The sequence below is a fragment of the Notolepis coatsorum genome (assembly GCF_963971535.1).
Source record: "Notolepis coatsorum genome assembly, chromosome: 15".
Classification (NCBI taxonomy): Eukaryota; Metazoa; Chordata; class Actinopteri; order Aulopiformes; family Paralepididae; genus Notolepis; species Notolepis coatsorum.
In genome coordinates this window covers 51801277-51815969 of record NC_140179.1, presented here as the reverse complement: position 1 = coordinate 51815969, position 14693 = coordinate 51801277, and the positions used below count along the sequence as shown (strand labels likewise).

Sequence of the window (14693 nt, the reverse complement as noted above, 5' to 3'; positions counted from 1 at the left end):
CACGTAACACAACAACAACAGAGCAAGCATGGCTACCGGTACTAAACAGAGACGAAAGTTTGACGTTAAGTTTAAAGAGGACGTTTTGAGGTATGCGGCGGAGCATTCGGGAGTAGGGCTGCACGATTTTGGGAAATAATCTAATTGCGATTATTCTGACAGATATTGCGATTGCGATTTGCGATGCGATTATAACATATTTAAAAATTTTTTTACAAGAAGCATGTTGCTGCTTTCTGTAGTCGGGTCCCAACTGCAAAATTACTGTATTACCCTGTATTATACACTTTTACTATCATGTAGACTATTCTGCTTTGTGTTTACATGTGATGTATTGTATACATGCACATTTATTATGTTCTTGTGTGATGTATCGCACATTTTATTGCTGTGTGATGTATTGCAAATGTTATTGCTGTCATCTTGGCCAGGTCTACCTTGCAAAGGAGATCTTGTATCTCAATGGGACTTCCTGGTTAAAAAAAAAAAAAAAAAAAAAAAAAAAAAAAAATTAATTGCAGGCTTGGCGATTTGATAATTGCATCATTCCAAATCGCGATTTCGATTAAAAAACGATTAATCGTGCAGCCCTATTCGGGAGAGAAAGCCACAAAGCACTTTAACATTGATTCCAGACAAATCCGATATTGGAAAAAACAAAGGAATGAGCTGAAAGCAGCGGACGGTAAAAGAGCACGCATAACTGGAAGAGGGAGGGGAAAAAAGTGAGCGAGGAGATGGAGACACTACTTTCCGAGTGGATTTATGCATTGCGCGACAAACACAACCGTCTGTCGCGCAAAATGATACAAAGAAAAGCAATGGAAATCTACCCAACAGTGAGTGATGGAGGCAAGGCATTGACACAAAATGTTGATTTATTCATTATGATCGGTTTGAAAATTAGAAATATAGGCCTCTCTCTTATACATGCCTCCTTTCAATAAAAGCCTGGTACCCGCTACAGTTGAAACAAATACAAGCCCGGGTCACTATTGGAGGAATTACGGTATTAAAAAAAAGAAATGAGTGTCTTATTACTGGATCTTGTAAACAGGTCACATTATTACAGTAATATCATGCTTTTTGAGTGTTTTACCTGCTCTACCACTGCACAGAAATTAGGCATTTTCTTTCGTGGTTACCACTGGTTACAGGCAGCCATGCTGGAAGAAAATAACTAGCCTACACAAATATCCCGTGCAAGGTCTCTATTAAAGATATTTAACTGGAATTATGACTGGTCAGAAATTGTAAATATCTGAAACTGGAATTACAACTGGTCATAAATCAGTTGTAGATATCTGAGAAAGTTGTACAGATATCTTGAATTGGAGCTTTGACTAGTAAAAATATAATTTACAGATATCTTGAATTGGGGGCGGCTAAGTGGCACAGTGGGCAAGGCGCTCGCCACTAACGCAGGAGATGCTGGGTTCGAGCCCAGCTCTCGGCGTTGCTTCCGGCTTGGCTGGTCGTTCATACTAATACAATTGGCAGTATTAGGGGGTGGGAAAGCCGGTGGGTGGGGATCGGACGTTGTGGACAACGACTCCTACAGGTCGGTTGGTGCGCCTGTAGCAGAATCAGGAAGCAACGGGGGCAGCGTGAGCCTCCCACGCGTTACTCCTCGCCGCTGAGAGATCGCGCTGTACAGGTGAAAAGATGCGACAGCTGCCTCCTTGTGTACCGGAGGGGACACGTGATGCAAGGCTTGGTCCACATTGCAGCCGACCAGTGGGAGGCATGGTCTAACAACGTTCGAGACATGGGAGGGTAGAATTGGATAATACAAAATTGGGATGGGAGAAAAAAATAGAAAAAAAGTAGATTAAAAAAATTTATATCTTGAATTTGAGCTTTTGGCAAAGATTTTGGTAAAATGACGCTGCAGATATCAGTCATAATTTATAAATATCCAGTCTAGCTAATAAATGTTCAAACGGCTTCCTCTATCTAACCTCTTTGGCTCCATCTAGCCTATATCCTTTCTATATACCTACTTATACACCTGCATAAGCGAACACCACCAGGGCCCTGGCGGAGCTACAGGGGCATCTCAACATCCACCAGATCAAGCACCCGGACGCAGCCATGATCGTAGCCGGCGATTTCAACCAGGCGAAGCTGAAGAAAGTGATGCCATCCTTTTTTCAGCACATCGCCTGCTCCACCAGGGGAGGACACACGCTGGATCATTGCTACACCCCGTTTAGAGCCGGGCTACAAGCACATCGGACCATGACTCCATCTTGCTTTTTCCTGCCTACAGGCAGAGATCACGTGACGCCGTCGTGTCACGTGAGGTAAAGAGATGGTCCGACCAATCAGAGGCCACGCTTCAGGACGCTCTAGAGGACGTGGACTGGGGAATGTTCCAAGGAAGCGCCAGTGACGTCAGCGAGTTCGCAGATACTGTTGTTAGCTTCATAGCAACCTTAGCTGATAGTATCGTCCCCACAAAAAAAGCGAGGGTGTTCCCGAACCAGAAACCGTGGGTGGACAGTACTATCAGAGCAGCTCTGAAAACTCGCACCACTGCTTACAACCTGGGCAGAGAGACAGGAAACATGGAAGAGTACAAGGCAACAGTCTATACTCTGCGCAAGGCTGTAAAACTTGCTAAGAGGACGTATGCTGACAAAATGGAAACACAAATGGCACAGAATGACACAAGAGGCTTATGGCGGGGACTGCGGACGATAACTGACTACAAAGTCAGCGCCCCTCAATGGGGAGCGACGACGCCTCTCTCGCGGATCAACTCAACTCCTTCTACGCTCGGTTTGGGGCAAACAGTGGCGACGCTAGCTCACCGGCTAGTGACGTCAATGGCGCCAGGCGGTCAGGGTGGGGGGTCAGACCTCCAACACCATCACCCTGAGCATCGGGTCCCCCCAGGGCTGTGTTCTGAGCCCCCTGCTGTACTCACTATATACACACATGACTGTGTGGTCAAGTTCAGCTCCAACTCCATAGTGAAGTTTGCGGACGACACAGTGGTGGTGGGGCTGATCTCGGACAACGACGAGAAGGCCTACCGGGAGGAGTTTTTATTTATTATTATTATTTTTTATTATCTTTTTCCCCCTCCTTCTTTTTCCGATTTTTTCTCCCATCCCACCCTTCCTGGTTGTTGCGCACTTTCCCCTACTGTTGGTCCGAGAGGCCGGAGACTGTCACATGCTTTCCTCCGACGCATGTGCAGCCTGCCGGCAGCCAGCCTGGCCGCGCAGATTCTCACTGGGAGAGTGTAACGTGTGGGAGGCCGCACTACCTCTCTCCAGATCCTACCCTCGCTGAGCAGGCGCCCCGACCGAATTGTAGGGGTCGCTGTCCACAACGCCCAGGACCCACCCGCCAGCTTTCCCACCCTCTAATACTGCCAATTGTATTAGTGTGAACGGCCAGCCAAGCTGGTGACAACGCTGGGAGCTGGATTTGAACACGCAAATCCAGCATCTCCGGCGTTGGTGACGAACGCAATCTCCGCTACGCCACCTGACCGCCCTACCGGGAGGAGGTTGAGGTACTGGAACGCTGGTTCCAGGACAACAGCCTGCTTCTGAACATTGGTAAAACCAAGGAGCTGATCGTGGATTTTAGGAGAAGACAGCAGGGGACACACACCACTGAGGATAAACAGGGCTACCGTGGACAGGGTGAGCAGCTTCAAGTACCTGGGGGTCCACATCTCAGAGGATCTGACATGGACAACACACACTCAGTAGTAAAAAAAGGCGAAACAGCGCCTCTACCACCTGAGACAGTTAAGGACGTTCAGAGTATCTGGGAAGATACTCCAGTCCTTCTACTCCGGAGCTGTAGAGAGCAGCTTGACTGGAAACATCACTGCCTGGTATGGAAACAGCACGGCACAGGACAAGAAGGCCCTACAAAGAGTGGTACGCTCAGCCGAGCGTACCACGGGTATTGCACTACCACCCCTGCAGGTCCTATATAACAAGGTGCAAATCCAGAGCCTGCAGAATAATGAAAGACCCTCACCACCCCAACAACAGCCTGTTCAAGCTGCTGCGGTCAGGCAAACGCCTGCGAACACCAGCAAATAGGACAGAGAGACTTCGGCTCAGCTTCTTCCCCCAGGCCATCAGAGCACTGAACACTGAACTCTCCACACACAAGCACACATGAGCACACACACAACACACACACTGTACACGCTCACACACTAGGAGCCACTTTAACATGAGCACACACACACTCATGCTGCACACGGCACGCTCACACTTATGGTCACTTTACAAAAGGAAAGGTGACCGGTCACTTTAAGAATAGTATAGTATAACTTGAGATTGTATAATATAGCATTGTATAGCAGTGTACATAAAGACCCAGTGCCTCATCCGTAGCTAACAGTGTATTGCACTATCACAGGACCTAGCATGTCTTACCATGCTCTGTAAAAACTCATGTACATATACCGATATGCCCTACTTTGATTACTTGTATTATTGCACAATGTCGTTCTATTGGATTCTTATTATATTATTATTATTGTATTATGCACAATCGTTGCGGGCAAGACCCCCCACATTTCATTGTATACTTGTATGCCGTGACAAATAAAACTATTGACTTGACTTGATAGCCTAACCCATATAACTCTGTATGATAGCATATACAATAATGCTGTGTATAACCGTATATATATACATTTATCTACATCCGTCTGTACATACCTGCATATAATCCTTTTTACATATCTGTAGATCTACAGATATGTAAAAAGGATTATATGCAGGTATGTACAGACAGATGTAGATAAATGAATAAATACGGTAGGTAAGGGAGGCGTGTATGCCTTCTACAACGCTGTTCCAGTTCCGCGTTGCCGCTTTGCGCTCTGATTGGCCGAGCGCGCGCATGCGCATGAGCCGCGACAAGCCCCTCCGACGTGCTGCGATAAGGCTTTCGCCAGCCGGGAGAGTAGGCGCCGCGAGCGGCATCGCTGCGCTCATCAACGCCCCTCCGTGCTCCGGCTTTCAACAGCGGGGAGAGTATTATGGGGCTTATGCCGCGAAGCAGTAACACAACAGTGAACACATAGTTAAGTACGACTGACAGATGCATTGCAACTATGTGTTCACTGTTGTGTTACTGCTTCTCGGCATAAGCCCCATAATAAGACCGTCTCTGGCTTCGTCCAGCGGACACCATGGCGAGCTCAGCGATGCCGCTCGCGGCAGCATACTCTCCCCGCTGTTGAAAGCCTTATCGCAGCACGGAGGGTCGTGGATCCGCAACGCAGCCGACAAACCAATTACATAATCCAACATATGTGTAAAGAAACAACATATTCCAGTTAACGGTATATTTTTTTAATGATTGCTTACGGTATAAATTAGGTTAACTGGAGCTTAGTATTGCTGCCTGGCTGAGGGCCGCGTCGCGGCTCATGCGCATGCTCGGCCAATCAGAGCGCAAAACGGCAACGCGGAACTGGAACAGTGTTGTAGAAGGCATACACGTGTAAGGGAGAGTAGGTAAGGGATATGTATAGTATCTATACTATATAGGGATGCCCCGATCGATCGGCCAGCGATCGGTATCGGCCGATATTCAGTATAAATATGAGATCGGTGATCGGTGATAATGCTTTATTTTCACCGATCGTCAAAACCGATCGAAAAACATGATCCAATTCTTAGCGGAGATCTCACTGCTGACTTCTCTCTCAGACACACAGAGCTGCTTGCAGCGTACGGCTCCTCCTCCTCCCCAGCCCCTCCCACACTTGTTTAAACAAGAGGCTATGCCTCGCAGTCTGCTATAGTCTGGTGCATGCGACGTGAGCTAACGTTGGCTACCTACCGAGCTAACGTTACTGTTTAAACTAAATTACCCAGTGACTACATGAGGCATTGTCTAACGTTATCTAGCTGGCTAGCTACTGATAGCTGCTGATATCAACAAATGCTCCAGCAATAGTCGAGTGCATTATAAGTTACCTCCGTTGACTCGGTAGCTCACATTAGCTCACGTTAGCTCTAAACTAAATAGTTCACTGAGGCGTTGTCTTAACGTTATCTAGCCGGCTAGCAGTAACTACAGATAGCTCCTGATATCAATGTCTTATAACATTGATTCGATGCGTATTCAAGGGCACGCTGAATGTGATTTATACCAATAGGGTCCAGCTGCAGTGCCGGAGAATCCTGGCCGTAGCTGGAGGCTACTTGAGTACACAGACAGTGGAGCTGTTTGCAGATAGCGAGCATTTTGACTTGTTGCGTGGTGGCGTGGTCTCGCATATAATACAACTACAAGTACAAGTCTAATTATATAATATATATATTTTATAAAAAAAAAATTAAAAAGAAATTTAATCAAAAACGATCTGATCGGTATCGGCCGATATGGCTCAAGACGATCGGTGATCGGTATCGGTGGCAAAAAACGTGATCGTGGCATCCCTAATACTATATACATATCCCTTACTAGTCATACCACTGGCCAGTATGACTTACTAGCATAGTGTCTTTATACATGCATCACTGTACATAATACTACAACTCTGTACTTACTGTACATCTAATTAGCACTATTACTCATTTATATATTTTAGATCCAGTTTAATCACATGTACATTGTATATTACCATTATCTGTTAATCAGTGCAGTGGTATTTCATAGAATTGACCATGCCTTGGTAGGATTCAGTGGAGGAGGCATATGAAATGGAGAAAATGAGGAGTGCAGATCATGTAACCCAGGTTTCAGATTCATAACTATTTAGTCATAGGGACATAAATAGTTAATGCCATTGAATAAGAACATAAATAGTTAATGCTATTATGTAAGAACATTTGTGATGTCACAGTATGATGTCATAATAGCACATTCTAGAACATAGAACATTCTAGAACGTTTGTGGTGATGTCGTAATAGACCTTTCTGGAACGTAAAACATTCTAGAACCACAGTATGATGACCTCATGATAGAAAGTTATGGAACCTTCGTGATGTCACCGTATGATGTCATAACCGACATTCTAGAACATTTGGGTCTCTCTATAAGCGGGCGTTTCCTCAGAACGGCAGTTTTTGCATCTTGAAACACTACTGAACAGACTGAATAGACTAAACAACATAGACTGAAACCTGCATTTCTCAACCAAGGTGCCTTGCCTACCGTTTTGCTGTGGAAAGGCCAGGTTTTTCCAGCACCCCGTTCCACCCTGGGCCTGGGAGCAGTTCCAGACCACCCATCACCACGTATGCCCACGCGGGACGAGGCGGTGTGCCGGACCGATACCAGATGGCGAGCCAACCCCTGAACCTCTGATATAGCTCAAGGCTAATGCCAGCCTGATGCGAATACCCCTGTTGCTCAACTCCTGTTACACCAACAGTCCAGTAGGTTTGAACTGATTGAACTTGAATCATAAGAACTTCCAAGGATTGAACTGACCTATATCCTTTTCTGATACACGAACTGATTGAACAAGAATACAAGGACTTCGACCCTGTTCACCTTTTGTTATTTTGATATTGTATTTTGTATTTGATTTGATTTAATTTGATATGGGTTCTGATATTCTCCTATAAGAAGGGAGAATTAAAGGGTAAATACACCCAGTAAGATACTTGAATCCCATTGATTATACATATTGATTATAGTTGTAGTCCTGTAAAGAAAGATGGTTTAAAGGGTAAATTCACCTAATAAGGTATTTGCATTCCTATAACCTGGAATATTTCTATTGGTACTTTGTTTGTGTTACACCTTCAAAGGAAGAGTTTAAAGGAGCATTTCACCTAATAAGGTATTTGCATTCCCTGCACACTTAAAGGTTTAAATTAATATGTTTAAACATTTACCTATTGAAATGATAAACTGATAGTGTTTACTAATGACAAATATCCAACCTTGAACCTAGCTTTTAGCTAGAGATAACCTCAGAGACGTCAGAACCAACCCTAATGTGTCGATGGAATCAACCTAGGACTTGATATTGAACTAACCCTCCCGAAAGGAGAGGTTACTGAAAGAACCAAAAAGGGATACTTCAAACCACTACTTGTACTTTACGTCTGTATGTATTATTACTATCTAGCTAGCGCGCTTTTAATTAAAACACCAGTCATTTTTATAACTCTGTCTCTGGTCTACTATTCTTTTAATTGTGCATATTACTCCTCTCCTCATTCGAACCTAGAACTGTGCCCATGGCGAACAGCTGTTACTATTAGTGACACAAGTGCTACACAGACTTAGTAGCAGAAACTGAACAGTGAGGATGGAAAGACAGGGTTTGTCAGGTGGAAGTAGGATGCAGAGGATTTATAGCATGATCAACTTTATTATTAGTGGGAGAGTTGGGGATTCTGAGATGTCAGAAGAAGCATTGAAAGGCAGTCAGTGGATTTGGTTGAGGAGAAATAATGTCAGCTGGGGGCCAAAGTAAACTAAGGCTAAGACTAAGAGTATTCCTTTTCTTCTCTATTGTTGCCATTTCATGTGTGACATTGGTATCAGGAATTGTTTTATTTTGTGGGCGGCTGGGTGGCGCATCGGACATTGCGCTCGTCACCAACGCAAGAGACACCGGTATCGAATCCGGCTGTCAGCGTTGCCTCCGGCTTGGGCCGGCCGTCATACTGACTCAATTGGCAGAGTCAGCTGGAGGGGAGTCGATGGGTGGTAGTCTGTCGTTGTAAACAGCGACTCCTACAGTTCGGTCAGGGCGCCTGCACAGCAAAGACAGGAGATGGTGGGGGCAGTGTGAGCCTTCCACACGTTACACCTCTGCAATGAGAGTCCGCGCTGGCAGGTGAAAAGAAGTGACTGGCTACCTCCACATGTATCGGAGAGGACATGTGATGGGCTTCTGTCCTGCCTAGGACCGGCCAGTGGGGGGCACATGCGAGCAACGATCAGGGGAGGGGAGGGAGAATTGGCACAAGAGGAAATTGGGATGGGAGAAAAATCACAGAAAAAGGAGGAGAAAATGTAGGTAAAAAAAAAAAATCTTTGGCAAGTAGTGCCAAACTATCATTACACATGGGCAAAACAGAGTCCATTCTCTTCGGTTCAAATAACAAACTCAGCAAGACCGACGGCTTCTCAGTTACAGTGGGTGACAATATTGTCACAAGGAAAGATGAAATTACCTACCTGGGCTCCATCCTAGAGGCTAATCTTTCCTGTGACAAAATGGCATCCAATGTAATAAAAAAAAGTCAACCAACGAACTCGATTCTTGTACCGGATCTCATCTCGTAAACAAGAACACCCTGAAGACTCTGGCAGGAGCACTCATTCAAGGGTACTACGACTATGCTTGCACCTCATGTTTGCAACTTGTTCCTGTTTGCGGACGACTCAGCCCTGCTGGTCTCTGACAAGAACAAGTTACAGGTTGAAAAAACCCTCAGCTCAGAACTAGGCAAAATCTGCATATGGCTCGCTGATAACAAACTATCATTACACATGGGCAAAACAGAGTCCATTCTCTTCGGTTCAAATAACAAACTCAGCAAGACCGACGGCTTCTCAGTTACAGTGGGTGACAATATTGTCACAAGGAAAGAAGATATTACCTACCTGGGTTCCATCCTAGAGGCAAATCTTTCCTGTGACAAAATGGCATCCAATGTAATAAAAAAAGTCAACCAACGAACTCGATTCTTGTACCGGATCTCCTCACTGGTAAACAAGAATACCCTGAAGACTCTAGCAGGAGCACTCATTCAAGGGTACTACGACTATGCTTGCACCTCATGGTACCAAAGCACCTCAAAGGCGCTAAAAACAAAATTACAAACATCTCAAAACAAACTGGTCAGACTACTGCTTGACCTTACTCCTAGAACCCACCTCACCCCTGCCCACTTTGACAACCTAGGATGGCTTAGAGTAGACGACAGAGTACAGCAACTTGCAATGGGCCTGGTCTACAAGATACACTACACGACCAAGGTACCCATGTACATGACAAAATACTTCCCAAAGGTCAGTGAATACCACGATCACAACACCAGAGGGAGCTCCACAAATCATGTTAAACCCAGATTCGGCTCAAACAAGGGACTAAACACGTTTCGCAATTATGCCACATCAATGTGGAACGCCCTACCCAAAGCTGCAAAGGAATGTTGTGAATGAATGAATGAATGAATGAATGAATGAATGAATGAATGAATGAAAACTTTATTTAACAGATTGCAGAATGGGTACAATACAGTACGGCTCAATACATACAATTGTTAAGGGGATGCAGACCTGAGAAAGACGTTTGTCTTGTTTCCATCAGGGTCCCCCATTTTCAATTCATATAGACATATATGACATACATGACATACAGATAGTCAGTACTGCTACATCTATACATTTATGACATACCAGATTTGCAAATACAGTACTGTTTGTGATACAGAAGGAGTCAAGAAAAGGGAGTATATACATTTGACGTAGAAACTGTACATTGGAGGTTGGGTGGGGGGGGTTGGGTACATTGGGATATTGACAACCATACTGGGTAATTTACATTGGAGGTGGTTGGGGGGGGGGGGGGGGCGGGGGGCACACTGTATAAACAAGTAACACTGTACATTGAGGGGGGGGGGGGAGGAGACACTGTACAAACAAACACAATTGTACATTGAACTATTGACAAAACCATACTAGGTAAATGACTGTACATTGGAGGGGGTTGGAATGATTGGGTTAGGATATTTACAGGGGCCAGTGTTGAATTGCAGTCTCCCGTAGGTGTCCCTTGAGAGAGGTTTTGAAAGTGGGTAGTGATCCACATTCCTTTACAGCTTTGGGTAGGGCGTTCCACATTGATGTGGCATAATTGCGAAACGTGTTTAGTCCCTTATTTGAGCCGAATCTGGGTTTGACATGATTTGTGGAGCTCCCTCTGGTGTTGTGATCGTGGTATTCACTGACCTTTGGGAAGTATTTTGACATGTACATGGGTACCTTGGTCGTGTAGTGTATCTTGTAGACCAGGCCCATTGCAAGTTGTTGTACTCTGTCGTCTACTCTAAGCCATCCTAGGTTGTCGAAGTGGGCAGGGGTGAGGTGGGTTCTAGGAGTAAGGTCAAGCAGTAGTCTGACCAGTTTGTTTTGAGATGTTTGTAATTTTGTTTTTAGCGCCTTTGAGGTGCTTTGGTACCATGAGGTGCAAGCATAGTCGTAGTACCCCTGAATGAGTGCTCCTGCCAGAGTCTTCAGGGTGTTCTTGTTTACCAGAGAGGAGATCCGGTACAAGAATCGAGTTCGTTGGTTGACTTTTTTTATTACATTGGATGCCATTTTGTCACAGGAGAGATTAGCCTCTAGGATGGACCCCAGGTAGGTAATTTCATCTTTCCTTGTGACAATATTGTCACCCACTGTAACTGAGAAGCCGTCGGTCTTGCTGAGTTTGTTATTTGAACCGAAGAGAATGGACTCTGTTTTGCCCATGTGTAATGATAGTTTGTTATCAGCGAGCCATATGCAGATTCTGCCTAGTTCCGAGCTGAGGGTTTTTTCAACCTGTAACTTGTTCTTGTCAGAGACCAGCAGGGCTGAGTCGTCCGCAAACAGGAACAAGTTGCAGTCACAAGCTGACGACATGTCATTTGCATAAATTAGGAACAGTAGCGGTCCTAGTATGCTTCCTTGTGGAACACCACAGCTCACTGTGAGGGGGGGGGATAGGGTACCGTTTACCTCCACCATCTGTTCCCTCCCCTCAAGGTAGGATTGCATCCAGCTCACTGATAGACTATCAAAACCAATTGCTTTTAGCTTGTCAATCAGAATGGAGTGATTGACCGTGTCAAAGGCCTTTTGTAGGTCCAGCATGACCATGCCGCAGTATTTGCCTGCGTCCACCTCTTGTTTGATGTGGTCATTCAAATAGAGAAGGCATGTGTCAGTGGAGTGGGATGTTCTGAAGCCAGATTGGAATTCGTAGATTAGATTTTTTTCCGCTAGGTACTTTTCGACCTGTTCGTAGACTATTTTTTCCATGACTTTCGAGATGGAGGTGAGAATAGAAACAGGGCGGTAGTTGCCTGGGTCTAATTTGCTGCCCTTTTTGTGCAGAGGGGTCACCCTCGCAATTTTGAAGTCCTTGGGGACGTGTCCCTGTTTTATGGAGAGGTTTATTATGTGTGTGATGATTGGTGTGATGGCGGCTGCTGAGTCTCTGAGGAATTTGGAGGGGATGTTGTCATGGCCAGTGGCCTTGTTAGGTTGGAGGGCGCTCAGTTTATTGAGTACCTCATCTGTTGTTACCATTTCCAGCTTGAAGTCGTCCTTGCGGACCCCTAGGTTTTTGTAGAAAGCTACTATGTGTTCTACCCCATAAAGCCCTGAGTGGGAGGGTAGTTTGTTTACCAGTGTTGTGGCTATGTTTGTGAAGAAAATGTTTAAGTAATTGGCTACATCCAGCTTGTCTGTGATGAGCGTGTTGTCAGTTTTTATGTTTATGTTTGAGAATCTGGTTTTAAGTTTTTTACTGCATCCTAGTTGATTATTGAGTAATTTCCAAAGTTCACGTGGTTTGTTTTTGTTTTCCTCAGTTTTGTCATTGATGAAATTCTTTTTTGCAGTTTTGATCATGGAGTTTACGTCGTTTCTTAGTCTGTTTCTTTCTAGTTTGAGTTCACTACCCATTTTCAAAACCACTCTCAAAAAACACCCACGGGAGACTGCAATTCAAAACTGGCCCCTGTAAATGTACAGTAAATGACCAAGTATGGTTGTCAATATTCCAATGTACAGTTTTGCTTGTACAGTTGTACAGTGTTGCCCCCACCCACCGAACCACCTCCAATGTACAGCCCCCCCCCCCCCCCCCACCTACCCAACCTCCCCAATGTACAGTTTTTACTTCAAATGTATATAGATATAGATGTAGCAGTACTGTATATCTGTATGTCATCATGTATGTCATATATATGTCCTGATGAATTGAAAATGGGGGACCCTGATGTAAACAAGACGAAAGTCTTTCTCTGGTCTGCATCCCCTTAACAAGTGTGTATTGAGCTGTACTGTATTGTACCCATTCTGCAATCCGCTAATAAAGTTTTCAATCAATCAACTGTACTTGTGCTGTATGGTGACAATACATTTTAATCTAATGTAATGTCGAGCAAAAGATGAGCTACGTTGCTGCTAACATAAACTGTAATTGTAGGTAATGTATGGCCCTGGCTGGGTTGTCTTTGATTGATTGAAAAGTGTATTAACAGATTGCAGAATGGGTACAGTATAGCCCCTTTCGTGACTTTCGGTTTGCAAACCGAAAGTCACGAAAGGGGCTAGGTACAGTACAGTACAGCTCAATACATACAATTGTTAAGGGGATGCAGACCAGAGAAAGACTTTCGTCTTGTTTACATCAGGGTTCCCCATTTTCAATTCATCATAATGGCATCACACTCCCGATTCACAGGCTGTAATATCTACAAAAGAAGTGTAATAAAACTAAAATACATGTAAATGACTCACCTGTTCCGCCAGACTGCAGCATGTTCAGTGGTCTCCGTTCGACAGCAGTCTGCAGTTTGTGTTCCTTGGGGGAAACGTCCCTGTTGAATCCTAACGTGGTTCTTTCTGCAGAAATTAAAATGAGCTCTACAGCCGCGGATAGTCGCTCTGTGACAAGTGTCCTCAATAACGTGAGCCGAGTTTTAAACATGATCAGTTCATGTATATATCACACCGACGCCGTATTGACATGAATGATTGTTGACTGTAGTTTAGCCACACGGTTCCTTTGCTTGAACTCGTCCAGCCTCTTTGCTGTCGAATCAACGAGAGCCAAGTCAAAGATGGTCTCTGGTCACGTGCTGATCTGTGGGTCTGTGTGTCGAAGGAGCCGCTCTCGCCGCCTGCTGGTCTGGAGTAAAACACTAACCGTTTAGATTACCAACTAAATAAAAGCACCAACATGGATACAGAAAATGTTGTGCATTCAGTAGTAATTCAAAAACTTTTTTTGTATTATTCTTTTAACAGGACAATACAGTATCAGTAAAAAATTTATAAAAAGAAATCTACACATAAAAGATAAAAGAAACACAAACATGCCAGGAGTCAAGATAAAACGAAAATAGATTATATGAAAACATTAAATTGGGAGCATAGTTCCACAGTCTTCATAGCTTTTTAGTTTGTTGTTGAAGTTATTGTATTAATGTATAGCTCAATTTCTTCCTTGAAAACCTGAAAATCTGGTTTTAATTTACATAAATTAGGTATAAAGATAAAAAAAACTGTACTGATTACAGTTGATTGATTGAGTGATTGAAAACTTTATTAACAGATTGCAGAATGGGTACAATACAATACGGCTCAATACACACAATTGGGGGATGCAAGCGAGCCACGAAGACACAAGCCTCAAACCCATAGATGTTGGGCTTGCGGCTATTGCACCCATTGCACCATCCCTACGCGTCAGTGCGGGGCACGGAAGTGACGTCATGACGCGCTGTAATTCAAACTTCAGGAAACGAAGTTCGACGAAAGCTTTTGACGGCTCGCCTTTTGTTTTTCCTAAAAATATTCTTACAAGAAGTGTTCCCGTCCAGAAGTCTTTCCCCGTGAGTATATAATGTACGAGTAACGTTATATTGAATCGATGAATTACTTCTAGCTAACGCTAACGACGTTAACATTACAATGCGGTTTGGACAGGTGTCACAATAACGCCATT

The 14693-nt window shown here is 44.4% G+C and overlaps 2 protein-coding genes across 5 annotated transcripts in view; one reads left to right on the top strand and one right to left on the bottom strand.

Moving 5' to 3' along the window:
• LOC311241844 (uncharacterized protein) overlaps positions 1 to 13722 on the bottom strand; it is a 31804-nt gene extending 18082 nt beyond the window's left edge. The window contains exon 1 of the mRNA XM_084330777.1: positions 13484 to 13722. Within this exon, the coding sequence (XP_084186903.1) occupies positions 13484 to 13673 (190 nt within the window). The 5' untranslated portion in view covers positions 13674 to 13722. The remainder of the gene's footprint in view (positions 1 to 13483) is intronic.
• Positions 13723 to 14483: 761 nt separating this feature from the next.
• The window catches only part of cep55l (centrosomal protein 55 like), a 71366-nt gene continuing 71156 nt past the window's right edge, over positions 14484 to 14693 (top strand). For 3 of the 4 annotated variants that reach the window (XM_084330666.1, XM_084330665.1, XM_084330663.1), the window contains exon 1: positions 14484 to 14580. The gene's annotated coding sequence lies outside the window, so the exon portion shown is untranslated. Of the gene's footprint in view, positions 14594 to 14693 lie in introns of all 4 variants that reach the window. The other variant, XM_084330664.1, reaches the window with a different exon arrangement.